The following is a 20,991-nucleotide window of genomic DNA, read 5'->3' as shown; positions in this document are numbered from 1 at the left end:
ACCCCTCACCCTCAATCCCTCACCCACCCTCACCCTCACTCACCCTCAACCCCTCACCCTCACTCACCCTCAACCCCTCACCCTCACTCACCCACCCTGACCCTCACTCACCCTCAACCCCTCACCCTGACTCACCCTGACTCACCCTCACTCCCCCTCACTCCCCCTCACTCCCCCTCACTCCCCCTCACTCACCCTCACTCACCCTCACTCACCCTCAACCCCTCACCCACCCTCACTCACCCTCAACCCCTCACCCTCACTCACACTCCCTCACCCTCACTCACCCTCACTCACCCTCACTCAGCGCAACCACAGCATCATTTAATAAACTTTACGCTATTGGCAATATAAAATAAAATCCACGTATTAATTATTAATTGTTTTTTAAAGCCATTGATTTTTTTTATATCAACACATATAAGTCACATATAAGTCCCGTTAATACAAAACATGTTGCTTTACAAATGCTAGAGGTGTCACATTTACAAAAATTATAACTATTGGCTTTGTAAAGAAGAAAGCTATTAATTTAGCTATTTAGAAAAAACAACACATAAATACAAAAATAAATAAATAACACCTATAGCTCAAACTTTACTACTGCGAGACCTATTGCATTTCCAATGCTTGTCTCTTGGAGGGGCTCGTCTGTTGTTTTTCTGGGGGGCCTGCGATGGGCACGGGTGCAGCTCTGTTGCCCAGGGTCTTGTTGCTGATGTGGCCTTGGCGGTGGTCACCCTTTGTGTGCAGGTAAACGGAGGTGCAAGGAGAAACTTGAAAAAAAACGGTGGAGAGGGTCCGTTTTATCCTGGACCTCACTGTGGCAACAAAGGCACTCGTGGGGCGCCCAAATCCCTGGGCTGGCCAAAGGAAAAACCAGGTGCTCCTAGGACCCTCGGCCTCCGATTTTGGCAGGAAGCCGGGACACTTGCCAGGCGGGGGGTCAGCCGTTTGGCGGGTCCCGCTGTGTGAGGCGTCTCGCTGCAGCTTTCACTCCCCAGGCGGGGGGGTCAGCTGGTCGGCAGGTCTCGCTGCAGCTTTATTGGTGCCCTCTGGTCCCGATCTAGTGGCGATGCCTGCTTTTAGAGTGGGGCGATGGCGCTGGGGGGGGTGCTTCTCCGGAAAGGGGGTCCGCCGGCGGGCGGGCTCCGGTGTGAGGAACCTTCTCCCCTTCTAGATGCTGGTCTGGAGGCGATGTCTTGTGGTGGGGTCAGTGCGGACCTCCGGGATCGGGATTGCAGCCTGGAGGCAGAGCTCTGCAGATGTGGTGCGTCAAGAATTCCTAACTTAATTTACAATGTACTATGGTGGTTTGTATACCCTTTTATGATTGTTAATGAAATCAAATAAAAGTATTATGACTATGACTAGGTCCGGCTTGTTTTAGGCATATTCTTTTTGTCGTATTTGTCTGGAGCCATCCAGATACTGTTCAGGATGCATTCTGTGTGAAGCACAGGATTTTAGTTTATTAGTTTTAAGCCATGCCTTTAATTACATAGACCACATATCTTGGAAAAGAAGTCTGGTTAACTTCATTTGGTCAACGCACTTTTGGAGCCCCCTCCCCCCCAAGGATTCAGTTCAGGTTTGAAGGCCTTGCTTCCAAACCCGCCATTCAGTATAGAGGCTTTCAGCACAGAAGGGGCAGTTTAAAACTTTTCTGTGAGAGAGCACCATGGTTTTAATGGCAGCCCCCGCAGAAGAAACATAGATGCCAGTCAGAACACGGATGGGCTGCCGTAAATTGAGATGCCCACTGCTGTGTGGATGTTTCTGATGCTGCGATATGCCGCTTTCTAAGAAGGGACTTAGCTATCAATAGTACAGCAGGTGCAGTGCCACCAGGACCCATGATTGTCTGGAGCCCTCTGGATCCCAATAATGGCTCTATTTTGCTTTCAAACTGTGGCTAGGGGTTCCATTTTACTGGTCTTCTGCACCCAGAAACATAGACCAGGAGGAAGTCTGGAGCAGGAAGCGAGAAGAACCAGCTCTTTGTGGGTTACACCACTTTGGAGGTCTGCTGAAACTCCGCAGTCAAGAAAGTACAAAGAGGGCATGAAAAAAATTAAAGCATCTCTCCCCAACACAGCGGGTGAGCCGCTCATAAAATGTGCACTGCTCCGGCTGTAGCGCCCCATAATGCCCTGCAGGGCTTTTTCATTTGCACTCTTTCTTCACTCATGGTGGTCCCAGGATGGCAGGGGCACCACCATGACCCAGGAAGTGTAGGGCGTTGCAGGAGTGCTGCAGCTCCCCCCCTAAAGAGTTTATAAAGGTACTAACCCAATATTTGCACGTTAAGGAAACCAGGACCTCTCTGGGATTGTGCCTAATGTTTTCAAAGCACTCCCAAGGCTGAAGCGTATGCTCTACAGCTGGGAGTGCAGTGCTCTCTAGGGGCTTGTTCTATGGCTGCATTTATTGTGGCCCGGAGATGTCAACGAAGTATATGTTGAACAGTGCTCTCTAGGGGTTCAGTATATGTTTGCAAATTACGTTATCAGAATGTGTTGTCCCCTAGTGGCTGTTCCTACAATTGCAGCTTCATGGTTGGAAAGTTTATAAAAAGTACACAGACAAGTTTTGCTCCTTTTTCAGGGAAAAGGGTACCTTGCTGGGGAAAGTGGTGTTGCCAAATTAAAATGTTGCCTGATGATTTAAGTTATTCTGTGTCCAGTAAGAATATTTATGAATTTGTAAAGCACAGGATTCTGTTTCACTAGTATTAAGCTATAGGCTTGTGGAGATTTCTTAAATACACTTAGGCCATGCCCAATGTAGAGCCATCCCACCTTTTTTATCCCACGTAAAACTGGATGTTAAAAGTGGAGGGAACAAAATGATACAGCCGTCAAGTAGCACCAGGCAGTGATAGGTGTATTTAAGAAAAGATCAGATGTGGAAAAATCAACCTTACCCTCAACCCCGGGCCGACTCCGGACAGGAAAACAGTTGCTTGCAAAGGTTTCACCATCATCCAGTTTGTACAAGCCAGTGGTGGCCATGTTTGATGCTCAAACCTACGAAGATGCAACAAAGATTCAAAGACTAGTAATGCTTTATATACAAACTCAATACATTATACAACAGGTATTAAATTCAATAGGAAACTCAGTTCAATATTACATTATTTATCTGCTTGCAACAATGGCTTTTACAGGCCATTAATATTATTGCCATTTTGTTAGGAAATGTGGTTCTAAAGGTTCTGCAACCAGACGTCCGCTACCATTCCAATCACTTATTGGATGTACTTTTGCCTTTGACACCTTTTGCTAGGTTCTCACAATATAAATACATACATTCTAACCTCCGGCATTTGGACTTATGCTGTGGGGTGAGCCTCCCTAATAGAGTCTCCCACACTGTAAACTATGTGTACAGTGGCTTATGAGCTGCATCCTGTAGTACCCACCGTTTAATATAAGGCCAGTAACCTACAGTTAGCTCTGGGTGGTTTGCAGGTAACATGAATGGAAAAAGTATGCGCACTGCACAAGTTGGTCGATTATGATAAGCCTTTAGAGTATCTCTAGTGCTTTCCTGTATGGGGATAGGAATCCACTTTGGATCCCCTGTGTGGGTAACGTATACACTAGGGCGGATGGTAAGAGCCTCCCAGATATGGATATTGATTGCAGAACATTACTGAGGTTTTCTGAAGTGGATCTGCCTCCTGTGAAAGGAAGGATGGAGACAGATGCCCCTTTGAAGAACAGGGATGCTCCCTACAACTTTCCTGCATCATTTGTCCCCCAGAGGTGTTACTGCAAACAGAGTTGTACAGTAGCCGAGAGGGAAGACCTCCCCTCTATTGTGTCTTTGTTTTTTGGGTGTCCCTGACAGGGAACTCCCAGCTCCACCTCCTTTCCTATTGATACTCTGTGACAAAGACTGTGGCTATACAGTCTTGAAGGGAGGCGGAAAATATCAGGAACTGTCTTAAACTTGTCCAAGAGGAGGTTTAGTGAACTACAAGGTCTCTGTCTACAAACTTAGGATAAATAGTGGGTAGAAACGCAGGTCAGTGTGCCAGTATTCTCATGTACCAGTGACAAGATCCACCCAGAAGAGTGGAAGCGAATTAATTGAATTCCAGAGCAAGACTCTCTAATAGCCGAAATCCCTCCAGCAACTACAGGTCGGCTCTGACCTCCATTAAACATAATTCTACAGATTCCTTCAATTTCGACATGCACTCACTTCCCTGATTCGCACACTCGAGGCCCTCTCGGAATTTCAACCCTTGGAGGGCCGCCTGCTGATGGGCGACCTTGGCCTCCACAAGATCAGGCAAATATATCAGACCCTGACGACCCACACACCAATGGCACTTGACAAGACACGACTTGCCTGGCAGGCCAACATCCCAGACTTGACAGATGACGAATGAGTTGAAGCTTTCGCTAGCCCCAGGGGTTCGGCGGTCTACACGCGATACCGTCTGATACAGTTCAAATACCTACACTGGGCATATTATACTCGGACTAGACTTTGGAGAATGGGAGTTATCCAGTCCCCTACATGTCTACGGTGTGACCGGGAGGAGCGTACATTCTTGTACACAGTATGGAGCTGCACTGCGTTGAAACCCTTTTGGCGCAGGATTCGGTCCTGCCTGAATGAGGTACTATCGTGGGAGCTCCCACTTGACCCACGACTCTTCCCATTATATAGCACTGATGACATTGGGGGGGAATAGGTATAAGCAGCATTTACTGTTTCTGGCTATTACTATTGCCAAGTGGGACATCACACAAATATGGAAAGCGACATCTCCCCCGACACTAGGTAAATGGAAGACCAAATTAGATAGGTGTATGGGGGCATAAATAGCTGTGTTCCTTGCCCGGGGATACCCGGCAAAACATCGGAAGATCTGGACCCATTGGGTGACATATCGAGGAATCGAACTTCCCCCCCTGCCGGAAGCGGACCCCTGAGTGGTGCCCCTTGCTCTACCTTACTCATTACTCTCTACTTCACCTTTACCGTGCTTTCCGTCTCCGTCTGTATGTGAATATCGATGCAGCTGTGCCGTATTTCCTTGTATGGAGATCGAGAACTGTCTGCATCTTGTTTTTGTTATTTTGCCTGCATGTTCGGCAGGTATTGATCAATGGTAGAAATGTGGTTATTTGTGTGAAGCTAATCCTTTTTCTCCTACAGGTCATTGTAGGGCTATTGCCCATCCTCTCGGGAAATAACCCAATAAAACTTGTTGTTAAAAAATAAAAAAAAGACTCTAATTGCCAACTTTTTTCTATTAGGGACAATCTGAGCAAGACCCCTGCCTGGAGAGCTTTAGACTGCATGTAGAAACTGCCTTCTGGAGAAAGGGGGTATCTGAACTGTTTCCCCCAGAGGAGAAGCCGGTCTTAATGAGTCTTCAGCCATTCTGTCTGGTGAATAAGCAGTTGTTCAAGTGACTGGCAAGTGACCGATGCTGGAGAAATGGAAACTGCCTTTAGGGACAAGGAAACCTTGCTGTGGAAATGGTGTTGCCAAAGTGTCCTGCAGGAAGATTCTGTCTAGGAGAGGAGAGAGCTGTGCAGGAAGGATGAAGAAATAAGATTAAGCAATTCTGGGGGTCAGGAGTCCCCTCGAAGGTGGTACTTGTGGTCAGAACTCACCACCCAGAGCAAGAGAGTGAAACCCCTATCTTAGTCCATGAACAGGGGGTTGAGATATCTTAAATTAAAATTCATACCACACCCCATATTGAGGAAAGCCTTAATGTATCTAGGCGTTTGTTTGATAGTTCCCAGGGAGTACTGGTGCTCCTCTGGGACTTGAAGCCCTGTCATGCTATATCCACATACTGCCCCATAAGGAAAGGTGGGAACTGCTGACACTACTGTTTCCCGGTGAGCATAGGGGCGCCGTGAGAAGAGCTTAGCTGCACTCCTGCATCCAACCACTGGCAGGTGGGAGCAGTAGTGGCAGTCATCTCTCCAACCAGAACTTGGAGAAGAGTGCTGAGGTGGGTCTGGAGATGGCCTGAGCGGTGCAGCCCAGGAACCTTCATGTGGTCTCTGTGAACTGTGGATCAGTGCCCCTGAAAGGAGGCAATGGCTCCCGCAGTTGAATTAAATGCTGCAGGAGTGTATCAACATCTGAAAAAAGACAAGTTTCCATGGTCTGGCAGCTGCAACAAATGGTCTTTAGAGGTAGTCCTCAGAGCAAAGGAGCACTTCATAAGGCATTGGGGTCCATTTAAAAGGTGCATAATCTTTCTTGTGGTGCCCCTGAAAGACAGGAGAACCGCAAAGTGCTTTACTAAGTTTTGGGCAAAACAACATGATGATGGATGGAATGCTTGAATTAATCTCAGCCACCAGCAATCGCTTGTGGCTCATCCCAATTAATTGTTTTTGCCCCCACCATGCTACCTTAGTTTGGATCCAATCATATGCAAATCAGTATTGACCCTGTCCCTCATGGGAGCAGTGTAGCCGGAACTGCCAAGCCAGGTCCTCCCTGAACCGGAACACAAGAAACCCAAGAGCGATTTCACTCTTGTTATGGGCTGAGTTTGCCTGGTTTAGCTTGGTTCCAGTGGCACAGTGAGCTCTGAACCCATGTCTGGGCATACCCGACTCACTTTGGGTGTCAAATGACTTGAGCTTTGTACATCAGGATTTTTGCTCATTATAAACAGAAGGGGGGAAATTATTGCTGAACTTTTCAGTAGGTATTGCCATTCTGAAGTCACTGTAGTAATGAGTCAGTCACCAATAACAGGTTTGGGGCATCTACACATAGAAGCTGGCAGGCGATAATGGCATCAGATCCATGTAGTCTGCCCCTGCCTGATGCAACAACATACACATCGGTCTTAGTTGGCTTTCATCTCTATCTTTGTTCTTATTCTTTGAATAATTAATATTTTTTTCACACATGTGTTAGACCTGGCATCCTTGGCGTGGTTTCCCTGTCTTTTTGTCTCTACCCCCTGTAATTATTGACTGTGTGCAGGACTTCGTTTTTGCTGGTTTAGGTACTCTGGCACTTTACCACTGCTGATCAGTGCTGAAGTGCAAGTGCTCCCTGTGTAAATTGTGATTATGATTGATTATCCATGACTAGCATATTTGATTTACTGGTAGGTCCAAAGCAAAGTGTACTGTGTGTGCCCAGGGCCTGTAAATCAAATGTTACTAGTGGGCCTGCAGCACTGTTTGTGCCACCCGCAAGAGTAGCCCTGTAAACGTGTCTCGGGCCTGCCATTGCAGTGTCTGTGAAGGTGGTGTTAAACTGCTATGTTTTACTCACATGTGCATCCACTTTTTTTTTTTTTTTAAAGTTTTTATTGAGACCAAAATACAGTCACACAGCGTCATGCCGACAACCCTGAGGCAGGCCGCTATCAATCAGCAAATCAACATGAAGGATGTATTATAGTCCATAGTATACAGTGGACGAGCAGCAGTAGCATCTCAGGAGCATCAACAATGAGCATATGTAACAGCAGGAAACATAATTGTGTACAATTTCCGGCAGATAGGCATGCAACAGTCAGTTATCAATGAAAAGGAGAGCAGGTCAACTTTAGATATATGAATGCCCAAGGAGCAGAAAGATGCACATTTCAATTCAAGGAACGTCTATCCACCAATGTCTCCCTCCCCCCCCCTCCCCCACCTTCACCCAAAAGGAAAATCAGCAATAAAACCAAACTCTGGTGCATAGGCTAAAGCTACAAACGGGCATTAGGTCGGGTGTATGGAAGCATTAATGTCATATAGTGGGGCGACACAGAGCGAACATACCGGCATAGTCAGTAGGCCATATAGCAAAGGGGACCTTTGAAGCGCAGGGGGGGGGGGGGGGGGAGGGGACCACCCACACAGGGGGGGGGGGGGGGGGGAAACGATACAGCAGTCGGGAGACGCAGAATATCCCCAAACACGCATGACCCCCTCATATCAGGAGCACGTATATAGAGTGCAGCTACTCCCCAGGGCATGTTGTCGCAGAGGAGTGCAGCTGCAGGGAAAGTGGGGTCATCCCATATCATCAGATATCGCTCCCGGTAGTGATTGTGTAGAGTCCGGAGAGGATGCACGCTCACGCGTCCATCGCGTAAAGGGCTCCCAGATGTCTCTAGGTCTGGAAGCAGAGGGCATTAATTCCCAGTAGCGCTCAAGCTGTGTGTTTCCGTATGTCACATCTCGAACCCATGCAGCGAAGGAAGGAGTCGCTCGCCTACCCCAGTGCACTGCCACCTGTCGCTTAGCATAAAGGAGCAGTATCGCATGTAGCTTTCTGTGTGCGGGTAATGTGTCATGAACCCAACCCAGTAGCCCCAGTAACGGGGACGGTGTGTCTGACCTGTGAAGTATCTGGTTAATAGCAGTGAAGATGTCTAGCCAGAATTGCTCAAGTTTTGGGCACCTCCACGCAACATGTATAAAGGAGGCAGTTTCGTGTCCGCATTTCCAACAGTCAGAGTCTTCCCTAAGACCCATGCGGTGCAGCGAGATCGGTGTGCGGTAATACCTGTGTAGAAACTTAAAATGTACTAGTCTCAGCTTGTAATTGGGCGATAACATCGCAAGTTGACCACAGCAGAAGTCCCACTGTTCCTCTGTAAGAGGCTCCTCTAGGTCTGCATTCCATGCCTGCATTGAAGAAGGCACTATGACGGGGGATTGGTCCTGCATACAATTGTACAATCGGGACACAAGTTTTCTGGGGGAGGGTCTCGAAAGTAGATTTTGAAGAGCCACCAGCTGTGGTGGTTCGTCGGGGAACTGGGGCCACAGCGCTTTACAGGACGCCCTCAGTGAGTGGTACAGAAGTAAGTCAGAAAATGACTCCGGGTGTCCCTCCTCACATGTGCCCAGGTCTCGAAAGGTGCCATTAGGGTACAAATCAGCAAATGTGTGCAGTGTCTGCCCTCGGAGCTTAAGCGTACCGCCGCCCACACACAAGCAGGGTAACATAGGGTTGCCTCGTAGCGGGATCGCTGGTGCATATAGTAGGGGTAGTGTGGCTCTGTTTCGCAATTCGCGCCACGTCCTGCGAAGTAGTGCCACCGTGTCCACATCTTTTGATGGGCGAGACACCTTGCCATATAACGTCACATTCAAAGGGGATGGAGCCACCGCAGCCATCTCCACAGCAACATGCGGCTGTAAGGGGTGGGAAAAGCCCAGAAGTGCAAAAACTGAGCCTGTGCACATAGTGAATAGAGTTTCATGTCGGGAGCCCCCAGACCGCCCTGCCGCAGCGGAAGCGTGAGCAGCGCCCAAGATGTTCTCGCCTGGCCACCAGCCCAAACAAGTGTCAGAAGTAATGAGCGCACTCTTGCATGAAAATGCGCCGTCAGCGGTATGGGAAGATTAACGAATAGGTACAGAAACTTGGGGAGGACAACCATTTTCGCCAGTGCTATCCTTGCGACCAGTGATAAGGGTACTTTGTTCCAGATTGCCACTTTGCCCTCCAACCAGTCCACTGCTCTTCCGAAATTGAGAGACCACAATTCCTGCAAATCTCGGCTGATCCAAACCCCAAGGTATTTCACAGCCTCAGCTTCCCAGCGCAGCGGGTAATCAGAGGGCGTCTCTCGCGTGGTGTCAGTGAGAGGGAAGACTACAGATTTCGACCAGTTTATGGATATCCCGGCCAGGCCCTCAAAACGGACAAACTCTCTCAATAGGGCGTTCAAGTTGACTGAGGGATTGAGAACATACAGCGTAACATCGTCGGCGTATAAGGATATAAGTAGGCTTCGTGAACTGAATCCTATCCCCCTCGCCGTGTGATGTTGTCGAATCCGAGCGGCAAGTGGCTCCATTGCTATTGCAAATAACAGCGGGGATAAAGGACAGCCCTGCCTGGTCCCGCGGGATATGGCAAATGACTCCGAGACAAGCCCATTTATGCTTACTCTGGCTCTTGGCGCGACATAAAGCACTTTAATCAAGTTTATGAAGAGGGGACTGAATCCCATTCGGCTCAGGATCCTAAATAGGAAGGGCCATTCTAGTGAATCAAATGCTTTGGTAGCATCTAAAAACGCAACCGCAGCTTGTGTAGAAGGATGCAGGTAGTGAAGGACAGAAAAAATCATCCTGAGGTTATGGGACGTCGCTCTGCCAGGTATAAAGCCAGATTGATCAGGGAGCGCCACCATCGGTAGCAAAGGCTGCAGCCTGTCCGCAATGATCTTAGCGTATATCTTCGCATCTACGTTGATTAAGGAGAGTGGACGGTAGGAGTCAAGGATCAGGCTATCCTTATCTGGTTTGAGCAGCGCTATAATCAAAGCTTCGCGCATTGTCTCAGGTAGGGTTCCCAATTCTAGGGCTTCAACAAAGACTGAGTGCAGTTTGGGCGCCAATTCCTCAGTATATGCCTTATAAAAGGCCGTAGTCAGACCGTCTGGGCCCGGGGCCTTGCTTGCAGGCATGCTTTTAATCACTTGGGCTATATCCTGGACAGTTATCGGGACGTCCATATATTTGCGGTGGTAGTCATTGAACCAAACAAGGGCAATGGAGTCTAAGAAAGTTTCCAGAGATTCAGGAACTGTGTGTTGCCTGGAGGTGTATAAAGATTCGTAGTATTTAGTAAACGTTTCAAGCACCCTCTCCTGACCAACTATCATAGTTCCTTCACTATTTTTAATGGAGTGTATGTAGTGAGTTTGAGTGCGAGAAGCGATCATTCGCGCCAATGTCCTGCTCGGCCTGTCCCCCTCCCCGTATCTACGGGCCTCAGCCTGCTTTCCCAGGAAGGCAATCTCCCGTTGGGCTTCCTCATTAAAGGCGAGCAATTTTGCTTTCATATGGCCCGCCGTTTCCGGAGATGGATCACGGCAGAATGTCAGGTCTAGCTCACCTGGTTCCGACTCAAGTTTGGTCAGCGAGGTACGAATAGAGCGCAGCACTCCCGCTTTTCTAGCAATACATTGACCGCGGATAACCGCCTTGAAAGCGTCCCAAACTGTAGCCACCGTGGACGTTGACCCCTCATTTTCTGCAAAATAGTGCACAATATCTGCTCGGATTTCCTCTGTGAAGACATTGTCAGTAAGGGCATAGGGGGGCAGTCTCCAAGCAAACGCTCGCCTTGGGACCCCGGGTATCTTCAATTCTAACTGGCAGGGTGCATGGTCAGAGAGTGACCTAGCTTGTATGGAAGTGTCAATCGTCCACGTCGCCACTGCCGGTGACACCAGCCAGCAGTCCAGTCGGGACCAGGCTGCATGATGGCTCGTTATACATGTACCTATAGCATCAACTGGATGTCTAGCCCTCCACACATCAGATAACACCCCTTCTACCATCACATCTAGAATGGCCTGTCGGGCCCCAGCGTGTGTAGGCCTGCCCACACCCCTCCTGTCCAAAGCATCATTTAGTGGAACATTAAAATCCCCACCTAGGACAATATGCGAGCAATCTAACATCGTTATCCGGGCCCAGACACCTCTAAAAAATTCTGGGTCATCTACATTGGGGCCATAGATGGCAGCAAGTATCAATGGTCTGCCTTGTAGAGAACCATGTACCATGACATATCTGCCCTCCCCATCTAGTATAACATCATGCTCACGCCAGTCCAGGCCTCTGCGAATGAGTATCGCTACACCTCTGGCATAGTTTGAAAAAATTGCAGAGTACACCTGTGCCCATCTGGAGTGTTTCAATCTGGACGACGGGGTAGAATTTACATGATGCTCCTGCAAAAAACATATGTCAACATTGTGTCTAGCAAGCATGCCATGCATCAACCTGGCTTTTTTATGATCCCCCAGCACTCTTATATTCCAAGTCCACAGCTTAACACTCCCCATGTCGCTTCACATTCAGAACACAAATTGTTAGTCCGGTATGCGCCTCCTCGTCACCAACCCTCTTAGCCCAATTCGAGTGTAGGGATGTTGTATGTGTGGCAACAATCATAGTATATCCTTTAGAGCACCAACTTTGAACATACAGCAAACAGTGCAACCCCCCCCCCCCTCCCCCCCACCCTCACTAACCCCCCAATTAGGTCGTGATAAAGCCCAACTATCGAAACCCATATCGTGCCACAAACTAGACACTCAAACAAAGGGAGACACCCCGTGAGGCGTGGTGCTCCAGGCTTACACCCCCGTTTACACAGGGTGGCTACATTCAAGTATGTATTTCCTTGTCCCAATTGGTTATCAGAACATAGGGTCGTAACAGGATTATATATCAGGACACTTACAAACGTACGACCCAGCAGTTGCTACAGCGTTGTAGGGTAATAAGGCGGGCTTGATCTGTTCGTCTAGGCACGGCATAAAGGGCAACAAATTGAAGAATGGGGATACGACCAATAAAGCAATACTTTAGAATTGAGATAGAAATCACAGTACTGTGCCATTCCTAGTATATTAGTCATTATCACTGAGACGATCAGAGTCAGATTCAAGCCTCGGCGACTTGCGCCTCGCCCCCGGTCCACTAATGTGTTTCGCAAACTTCAGTGCTGATTTTGCGTCCGTGAAAAAGTGTGGGGTGTGATCGTGAATTACCTTTAGTTTAGCTGGATACAAAAGTGCGTATTTGATGTTAGCTTGCAAAAGAATTTTCTCGGCTGGCACGAACTCTTTCCGCGCCGCCTGGACCAGGGGGGTAAAGTCAGGATAAAATGAAATGTTGTTACCTTTATGGGTAATCTTACCCTTCTCCCTAGCGAGGCGCAATACAAGGTCTCTGTCTTGGAAGTTAAGCAATTTAGCAAGAATGGGACGGGGCGGTGTGCCCGGTGCTGGCACCTTCCCAAGCGATCTGTGCGTACGTTCAACCGCAAACACCTGCGAGAGGTGCGGGTCGAAGAGCTCATGTAGAAGATCCGCCACAAACACCTCCATCTTGCCAGTGTTATCAGACTCAGGAATTCCTGTGATGCGGATGTTCGATCTTCTGGAGCGCACCTCCAAATCGTCCGTCTTGGCTCGCAGGGATTCTAGTTCTTTTTCGATGTTGGTGATATGCTGCTTTGTATGCTGCTGAAATTCGCAGCACTCGGTTTGCCTGTTTTCTAAACAATCCAGCCTCGTTTCGTGGGCATCTACTTTAGTTTTCACCGATTCCAGCTGTGAGGACATGGCATCCAGTTTAGTGTCAATACTCTTGAGGCTCGCACGAACCTCCATCATTAGAGCCCCAAAATCCATGTCTGCGTCTGAACTCTGTGATATTGGTGATCCCGCAGCTTGGTCCGCCGAATTCGGTTTATCAGGGCGTTTTTGCTCAAACGTGATCTTGGGCTGTCTTGCGTCATTTTTCCCCATCGTGTAGAGAAACAAGTGGCACGTGAGGAGTTGCACAGAAAATCAGGCCTTTTGGTGGCACTCACAACGAAGAGCAGGGCCGCTGCAGGTTTACGGTCGGCACAGGATCGTAGCGCATCCAGCTTTGTCAGGCCTTTCAAACTATGTATGAGCGTCCGCAGAGCAGTGTAGGTAGTTAGGTGGTGACAGATGCACAGCGTGGTGCCAGACGTGGATTCTAGGCTTACAAAATGGCGGCAATATGGGAGCCTCCTCTCACAACAGAGGTCCGCGGCCTTTTAGCAGTTTTGCGCCACGTTGGAATTTGTATTAGGCGGCCAGCAGTCCCAGGGCACTCGTTCCTTAGCAGGGAAAGGGACCGGCGCAATGAGATCAGGTACCAGCTGCAGCAGAGTTCGCGGCAATCAGGGTCAGCGGGCTCCGTCTAGAGGGGCCCTCCAGTATCAGGCAGACCTCAGCGACATGGAACACTTAGTGCGGGAGTCGGTCCAGGCCTCAGCCGCCGCACGCAATTCACAAATAGGCCGCCGACAAAATGGCGGGTATTCCGCAGGCCCGCTCTCGAAGTCTCCCCCGGGCTCCACAGCAGTATGTAGTTTAGCGCGGTGGAGACGCTTCTGTCTCACTGCGTAGCTAAGCTCGGTCGCGACTCACCGGCAGATTGGTCGGGTGGTGGCACAGACTCTTCGCGGACTTCGCAGCAGTCCCGCCCGGGCTCCGGACGGCCCTCCAATCTCCGGCCTCCAGTCCGCAATGCAGCCCGGCGACGGCTCCACACCAGTGGGGTTACAGAAGGAGTGTAGAGCGCCAAAGGCACGGCAGGTTGCATCCGTGTCCTGCGGCCATCGGCATTCACCAAATTCAGGTCGGAGGCGGAGGCATGCGTCTTCTACCCTCGCACCGTTTGGTTGCAGCAATTCTGGGTTCAGGAAAAGGATTATGAAAGGATTTGTTTGTGTAGCCGGCGGAGCGCGCTCACAGAGCGGCCATTTCGCTGCCTGGTTGGCCACGCCCCCCACATGTGCATCCACTTGCCAGGCCTTAACCTTCCCTTTTTCTACATGTAAGGCATCCCTAAGGTAGGCCCAAGGTATCCCCAGGGGCAGGGTGCAGTGTATGTGAAAGGTAGGACATGTCCTGGTGTGTTTTAAATGTCCTAAAAGTGAAATACTGCCAATTTCGTTTTTCACTATTGAGAGGCCTATCTGTTCCATAGGTTGTCAAGGGAGCTGCCCTGTAACATCTTACAAGTGTACCTTTCAATCAAGAAAAGATAGAGATTTGGAGTTTGGGCTCCCTCAGCTCAGAAGTTAAAAATACATAATTTAGTGAAGTTGTTTTTTAAATTATGTGTTTGAAAATGTCACTTTTAGAAAGTGGTCATTTTCTTGTTTAACCATCCTGTGCCTCTGCTTGCCTGTGGAATCCGCATCTGGTTTAGACTGACAAGGGCCTGTTTGTGCATTCAGTCTAGAGAGTCACAAAAAAAGAAGCTGAGGTATGTCCTGCATATCCTGATGGCTCGTCAGCAGGCTGATGGGTCATCCTAGACTAGAGTGGTGAGAGGAGTTATCACTGACACCTGAATAGGACTGTACCTGTCCTCTCACAATGCTGTCTCCGCCCCTCTGGAGTGTGTCTGGAGCCAAGGCAAGGCACAAACTTGCCAACAACAAAGACTTTCTTTTGAAGTTTGCCTACTTCAAAGGCCAAAAGGGTTATCAGTATTGGACCTAAAACCCCAGACTTTTAGAACACTTCTAGATCAAGAGGACCCTGCCAAGAAGAATAGCTGAAGAGTTGTTAGGAGAAGTACTGCCCATTTGCTATGTGGTGCTTTGCAATTCCTGGCATCTTAGGGTACGCACAGCATGTTTTCAGCTACTCACAGACTTGTGGTGGATGCCTTGTTTGCACATGTGCATTCACTCTTTCCCTTCATCACCAAATGTAATGTCTTATCGAGGGAATCACCCACGCTGGTAGGAAGTGATATTTCTTTATTTGCAGTTGCCCTCACTGTTACATTAAAAGGATTCACCATCCCAAATGTTCCCTCTTTGTCTTCTTACTTCCTGTGTTTTTTTCCCTCCAGGAAATTGAATTAAGTTTCCAGCTGGTGAGTTGATCTCTCCTGTCCTCTAGGTTAGGCAACAGATAAGGTTGATGACATTACACACAGTATGCCACAGGTGCAATTACAATATGCAAAGCGTGCAATTATGATATGCCTGGCACAGATGTTATATGTCACCCTAAGGTCATCATGTAGTGCAGTACATTCACAGTGGCAAACTAAAGCCCGACTGTTTAACAATCTCCAATTCCCAGCCTAATCATCCTGACACAGCCTCACATCCATAGGCAAGCCTCAAATGAGTGGGTGCAAATTCAGATTTCCACTCACAGCTTCCGATGCCTAAGCACACCATCAAACACTAGGCTCAGCATCACATGCCAGGAACACAGCATAATACCAAGCACAGAATTGAGTGCCTGGGGACGCCATCATTCGAATATCAGCTCTTAAAATATTGTTACATCATATTTTTAGGTAGAGATATACCAAAAAATCAACATAGGCAGCCTACTAAGGTCAGGGCAACCCATCAAATCTGGCCATTATTCCATGTGTGCTGCTGGGTAGACTCTGCCTAATTGTTAGCGCTGTCTTTGACCTCACACTCCAATGAATTAACTGTATTTCTTTATTTTTTAATGAAGGAATCTCTCAAAAAACTCTAGATATGCCAGAGCTGTAAGTGGGGTAGGCCCTGCTTTGTATCACACTTAGCAGTAATGAAAAACTGAATTTGAAACAAGTCCATGTCTGTGGTCTGTATTTATGGCTTTAACTTTAGTGGCCAAAATACTGCTCGATTTCTCAACGACTGTAAAAACCCTTGAGGTATTCCAAGTCACCGAAGCAATCCTTATTTACATTTCACATGTTGTACTTCGTCTTGCATTCTCTAAAAATATACATTTTTTCAAAATCTTGTTTCTGTTTTTTCATGTGAAATTTGACCATTGTATAGAGTATACATTGAACTGAGCTGCTTTAATGAGTTAGAGTGAGTTCAGGTTGTGGACAGGAGTTAATGACAGCACACATTTGAGGGCTCAGTGGTTCAGAGATGTGCTCAGACCATGCATATACATCCCTTGGACTCTCTGCGGAATGAACCGAGTTATAGCTGTACATGGGTCTATTGTAATTGTGGGAAAGTATGAGATATGCAGATGGAGGATTTCAGAAAGATGTGCAGAGAAAAAGGGCATATGTGTCTAACAAAGTGAGGCTGCAAAGGAAAGTGGTGTGAAGGGGAGAACAGGAGTACTGAAACCGTCCAATAGTCACTACCTCTTACACAGAGCTTAGTAATGTTTAATTCACAGTCTCATATTTTCAACATTTAAACATTTTCAATTCTAATTACACTCATTAAACTTGTTGTTATTAATTTTTCTGATACAGCTAACAAGCATTGACAAACTAAACAAGCCTGGCTTGTGTTACTTTCATATTTGTTGTTGGTTGACATGTCTGGGTGTGATAGCAGAAAACACACAGATGGGCACTCAGCTACTGGTCAGGGGAGAAAGAATGATTTTAGTTTACATGTTTTAGGCCACACCCTTACATAGGACATGTAAAAAGAAGCCAATGTGTCCTGGAGTCTTCTTAAGACTTTATTCTACAAGGCAGGTAAGCCAATAGGACCTGCCAGGAGGAAGCTAAAAAGTCTGTCTCTTTAAACCCATACATTCCAACTCTCAAATAAATTTAGCATTCAAATTTCTACCACGACTCAGTTAATTCTACAACTACTAACATATGCTACAAATTATACCTCCCAAAAGCTAAGACCCAACACCACACCTCTTGAAAAGGATTCCAAATTACCTCTACATCCTTCGTCCTTGTTCCAGTCATTACAAAGTGAGGTGAAATCACTTCCCAGACAGGAAAAACAACACAGGAGAATTCTGATACGAGGCCCCATCCACCCTTACTGGGGGCTACACATACAGCAGAATCCTTCTGTTTTCTTTTTCCTGGCTCCTGACGGGGCGAGAACGTGGGACATCTGAGGTTATTGGTTGCACCTGGAGTGGTTCCCTTGCTGCTTGGCTGGCGAGGGGCTCCTCCTGTGTCGGGGGACTAGAGAACTTACTGCGCTGGACAGCGGTATGAAGTTCTCCCATATGAAGCCTTCCTCCTGGTAGCAGGGACTGAAACGGCTTCCTTCTTCATTCATTTCGCCCCCTCCCACCAGGCTGGGAATGGGGGAGAGCATTGTCGGCACTGAGCATGTCTAGCATCCTGGCAGTCTGCACTTGCTCACACTTGCACTTTTGGGAGCACTCAGGTAAGCGATGATGATGATTTGTCTACTGGTTTTGGTGATTCCTTGATGCTGGGCATCTTTTCCTCGTTTGTCTGTTTGCCATGGGGAAACGTTCTGCAAAAAGGAGAAATTGATCACCTAATGTTGCTCCTTCTATTTCCACTTGTTCCTCCTTCACCAAATAGGGTGCAATGGGGCAGGCATGAGTTGGAGGAAGACAAGATTAGGAGAATTGTCCTGGACACTTTGAGAGAATTTAAAAAATACTCCTTCAAGATGCCTGGGAGGCCTGTTTCAGATGTTCTGCTGACTTGTAATGAGCCTTCCGACTCATAGAGATCTTTTCCGGCACCAGAACAAAAAGGAAAATATATTTCCAAGGACCTTTTGCCTGAGGTGTTGGCATTGGGTTTTGATTGAAGTGAAAAACCTTCTCCCTCTCGGGAATGAGCCCTTTGGCAATACCAAAGACCCATCAAAGCTGGTCTTCTGATTTACCAGTTTGTTTTGGAAGTTGTCAAACAGGAATGGAAGGATACAGAAAGAATTTCCTTGCCAAGCTTTAGGTCTAAATTGTATTCTCTGGAGAATATGGACACCCTTTCACCAGGCACCATTTCAGTGGTCGCTAGTTTGGTGGGTAGATCTTCAATGGTGAAAGAGAATATTGTAGAGGCTCTTGCTGAAAGGAAAGTTGATTCTTCACTGAAGAAGGTTTTTCCCTGTCGTATGTGGCTATGACAGCAGGAGTTTATGGAGCATACACAGCTCAGTCCGTGATCACTGACTTCAAGACTTTGGGTCTGATTTCGATTTTGGCGGACAGGTTACTCCTTCACAATGGTGACAGATATCCCATCCGCCGAAACATAACTTCACTAGGATATAATGGGACGTATATTTCTGCTTACGGGATATCCATTACCGCTGTAAGTAAGTAAGTAAGTAAAATTTGATTTGCACAATTAATTAAAATCATTGCAATTTACACAGTCATGGTTAAATGCTTAGGAAAAGACACTAATCGATTCTGATAAGAAAACAATAGACACATAGAATAAAAAGAATCAGTTTTCAGGAATTAGAGTTCGTTCTTGATCATCTAGTGGTAACAGAAGGTTAATTTGAGATATGAATTTTACAAAGCGCGTTGCCATCTGAGGTGAGTCGCCCCTCATGCAAGCTTCCAATGCTTCTTGGCATGTCCTGATGTTAAGAAAGGTCCAAATCGGGCGAAGCTGTGACGGAGTAACCTGCCCACCTGGATCTAAATCAGGCCCTTTGTTTAAAAGTGTTCAAGAGGGTACCAAGAGTTCAGACTTATTAGAGTCTGCAGAGCGCCAGGTGGAGCTACTTTTTTAGGTCTCGCGCCTGCGATGCATATGGCGAAGCCATATGCATCGCGCCAGGCGCGATACTATAGTTGCGGAGTCTGCTTCCCAGGAGACAGAGACTGTCGCGCGCACGCTCAGGAAAGCGATCGGCGCCGGCCGCGCGCGTGCGTTCCCAATCTCCTGTCTCTGTGGGAAGCACACAAGCAAGCCCAGCAAGCCCCGCCAAGGCACCACGAGCACGTCCCACGTGGGCACCTACCACGAGGACAACGGCAGCAGCAGGGCAGCCCCGCCGCTCACGGCATCTCGCTCCTGCCCTCCCGCGTCTCTTCCGTCATTTTTTTTTACACTAACGATCGCTCGCAATCACTTTCAGTGCTGTCTGAATGGATGGAGGCGACGCTGGTATCTGTTTTTTGAACTGCTGCCCTTTGTAATGATCACAATTCCTCTCCCCAAGCCACCGCTTTCCCCCAATCCCCAGCCCTATCTGCGACTTTCGAAGTGAGTTCGCTAGCGCCCCCTCCTGCTCACTTTGGAGAGCCATGTTCCACGTCGCTCTTTCTCACGGTATCCTGCCTCCCGAGCTGCCGCTATCTGCATTTCCTTGAGCGATTCCAGCAGTTTGCAGGAAACATGGCTGCTACATGCACTGACATTTTTAAAACAGCACTGCTCCGTCAGACTGTCTGGGCCACCAGAAGGAAACCGCGCAGCCAGGGGCCGGCTGGAGAACTGAATCCTTTACCTTCCATCGGCGATAAAAGATTCTGACTTAAATAAACCTTCCCATACATTATCCACATTTCTACATGTCATGTTTCTTTGATAACTTATTGAAATATATGTATTGAAAACGATTTATATTCTCACTACTTTCACACGATTTTTGTATTCGGTCATTAAAAGACAACCTGAAACATTGACATGAGAATAGTGCTTGCACACCTCTAAAGAATTTGTACTTGCGTCTGTGTGCTTGTGTGTGAATTTGTACTTGCAGTGTGGGTGTACTTGCGTCTGTGTGCTTGTGTGTGTGAGAGAGAGAAAGAATTCGTTTTTAGCACTGCAAACCACACTTACGACTTCAAAGCGCTGCAACAAAAGATGTTACAGTTAACTAACGCAATTCCCTGCAGACCAGATCTACCCCGAGATCAAATTTTCTAGACGCTGATACCAGAGCCTTTGACTCCACCGGCTACAGAAGGAGCCTTTAACCTCGCAAGCTGGAGAGATGCGGGGATCGCTCAATCTGATTGAACGAGAGACGGGCGCAGTACTCCAACTCTGCATCATGGTTTGCGAAGCCGCTTAATTAAGCCCAATCCTGCACAAATCGATGTAGGCCAGGTACAGAATAAAGCCCTGCGTGCCCCGTCCAGGAGCAACCAGAGGGCAGGGCGGGGGTGCTCTGTGCAGCTGACGGCTCCAGAGTAAACTTACAACTGTCTCTTCTAGGGTAGGTAAAGTTGTGTCTCTATCATGTAATTTCGATTTATAAGGCATGCACCGGAGAGGGACTGTCCGATTGGAAATACGTGCATACACACATCATCATACACCCACCGCTTCTTAAACGTCCGGGTGGCAGGATAAGGGTGAACCCCATTGGTTGGGCATACTTTATTTATTATTTATTTATACTACAGCGCAGTGGGTTCATGCACTGGCTGAGATCCGCTACCCACACGTTCGGAAGCTTCACCCTGGTTCATATCTGCTTCCTGACACAGGCTTGTAGTATTTTAGAAAGAGTTACTAGTGTACTTGAGCTCATTTTATCGATATGGGAGACTGAAAGGCTGAGTATGACTGCTAGTCTACAATCCCTGTTCTGCAAGTTGCACCCATCAGCAAAAGCATTGACGCGTAGAGCTGTGTAGTCTTGATGCTTCAAACATTCTGTTTTTTATATTACAAATTACATTTCTGTTTATAAAGAAGTCAGTAGACATCTCGTAACCGATATGAGGCTCGTGGCCTGGACTCTAGGCGTGCACTTCACTAGCTG

At 47.8% G+C, this 20,991-nt stretch overlaps 1 protein-coding gene across 1 annotated transcript in view; it reads right to left on the bottom strand.

The window, feature by feature from the left end:
• XRRA1 (X-ray radiation resistance associated 1) overlaps positions 1–20,991 on the bottom strand; it is a 299,935-nt gene that overhangs the window by 256,482 nt on the left and 22,462 nt on the right. Inside the window, exon 2 of the mRNA XM_078658576.1 lies at positions 2,927–3,029. Within this exon, the coding sequence (XP_078514702.1) occupies positions 2,927–3,014 (88 nt within the window). The 5' untranslated portion in view covers positions 3,015–3,029. The remainder of the gene's footprint in view (positions 1–2,926; positions 3,030–20,991) is intronic.

The sequence above is a fragment of the Lissotriton helveticus genome, chromosome 8 (assembly GCF_964261635.1).
Source record: "Lissotriton helveticus chromosome 8, aLisHel1.1, whole genome shotgun sequence".
NCBI classification, from domain to species: Eukaryota; Metazoa; Chordata; class Amphibia; order Caudata; family Salamandridae; genus Lissotriton; species Lissotriton helveticus.
Note: the sequence above shows the minus strand (reverse complement) of the source record. Positions and strands in the feature narration are given on the sequence as shown.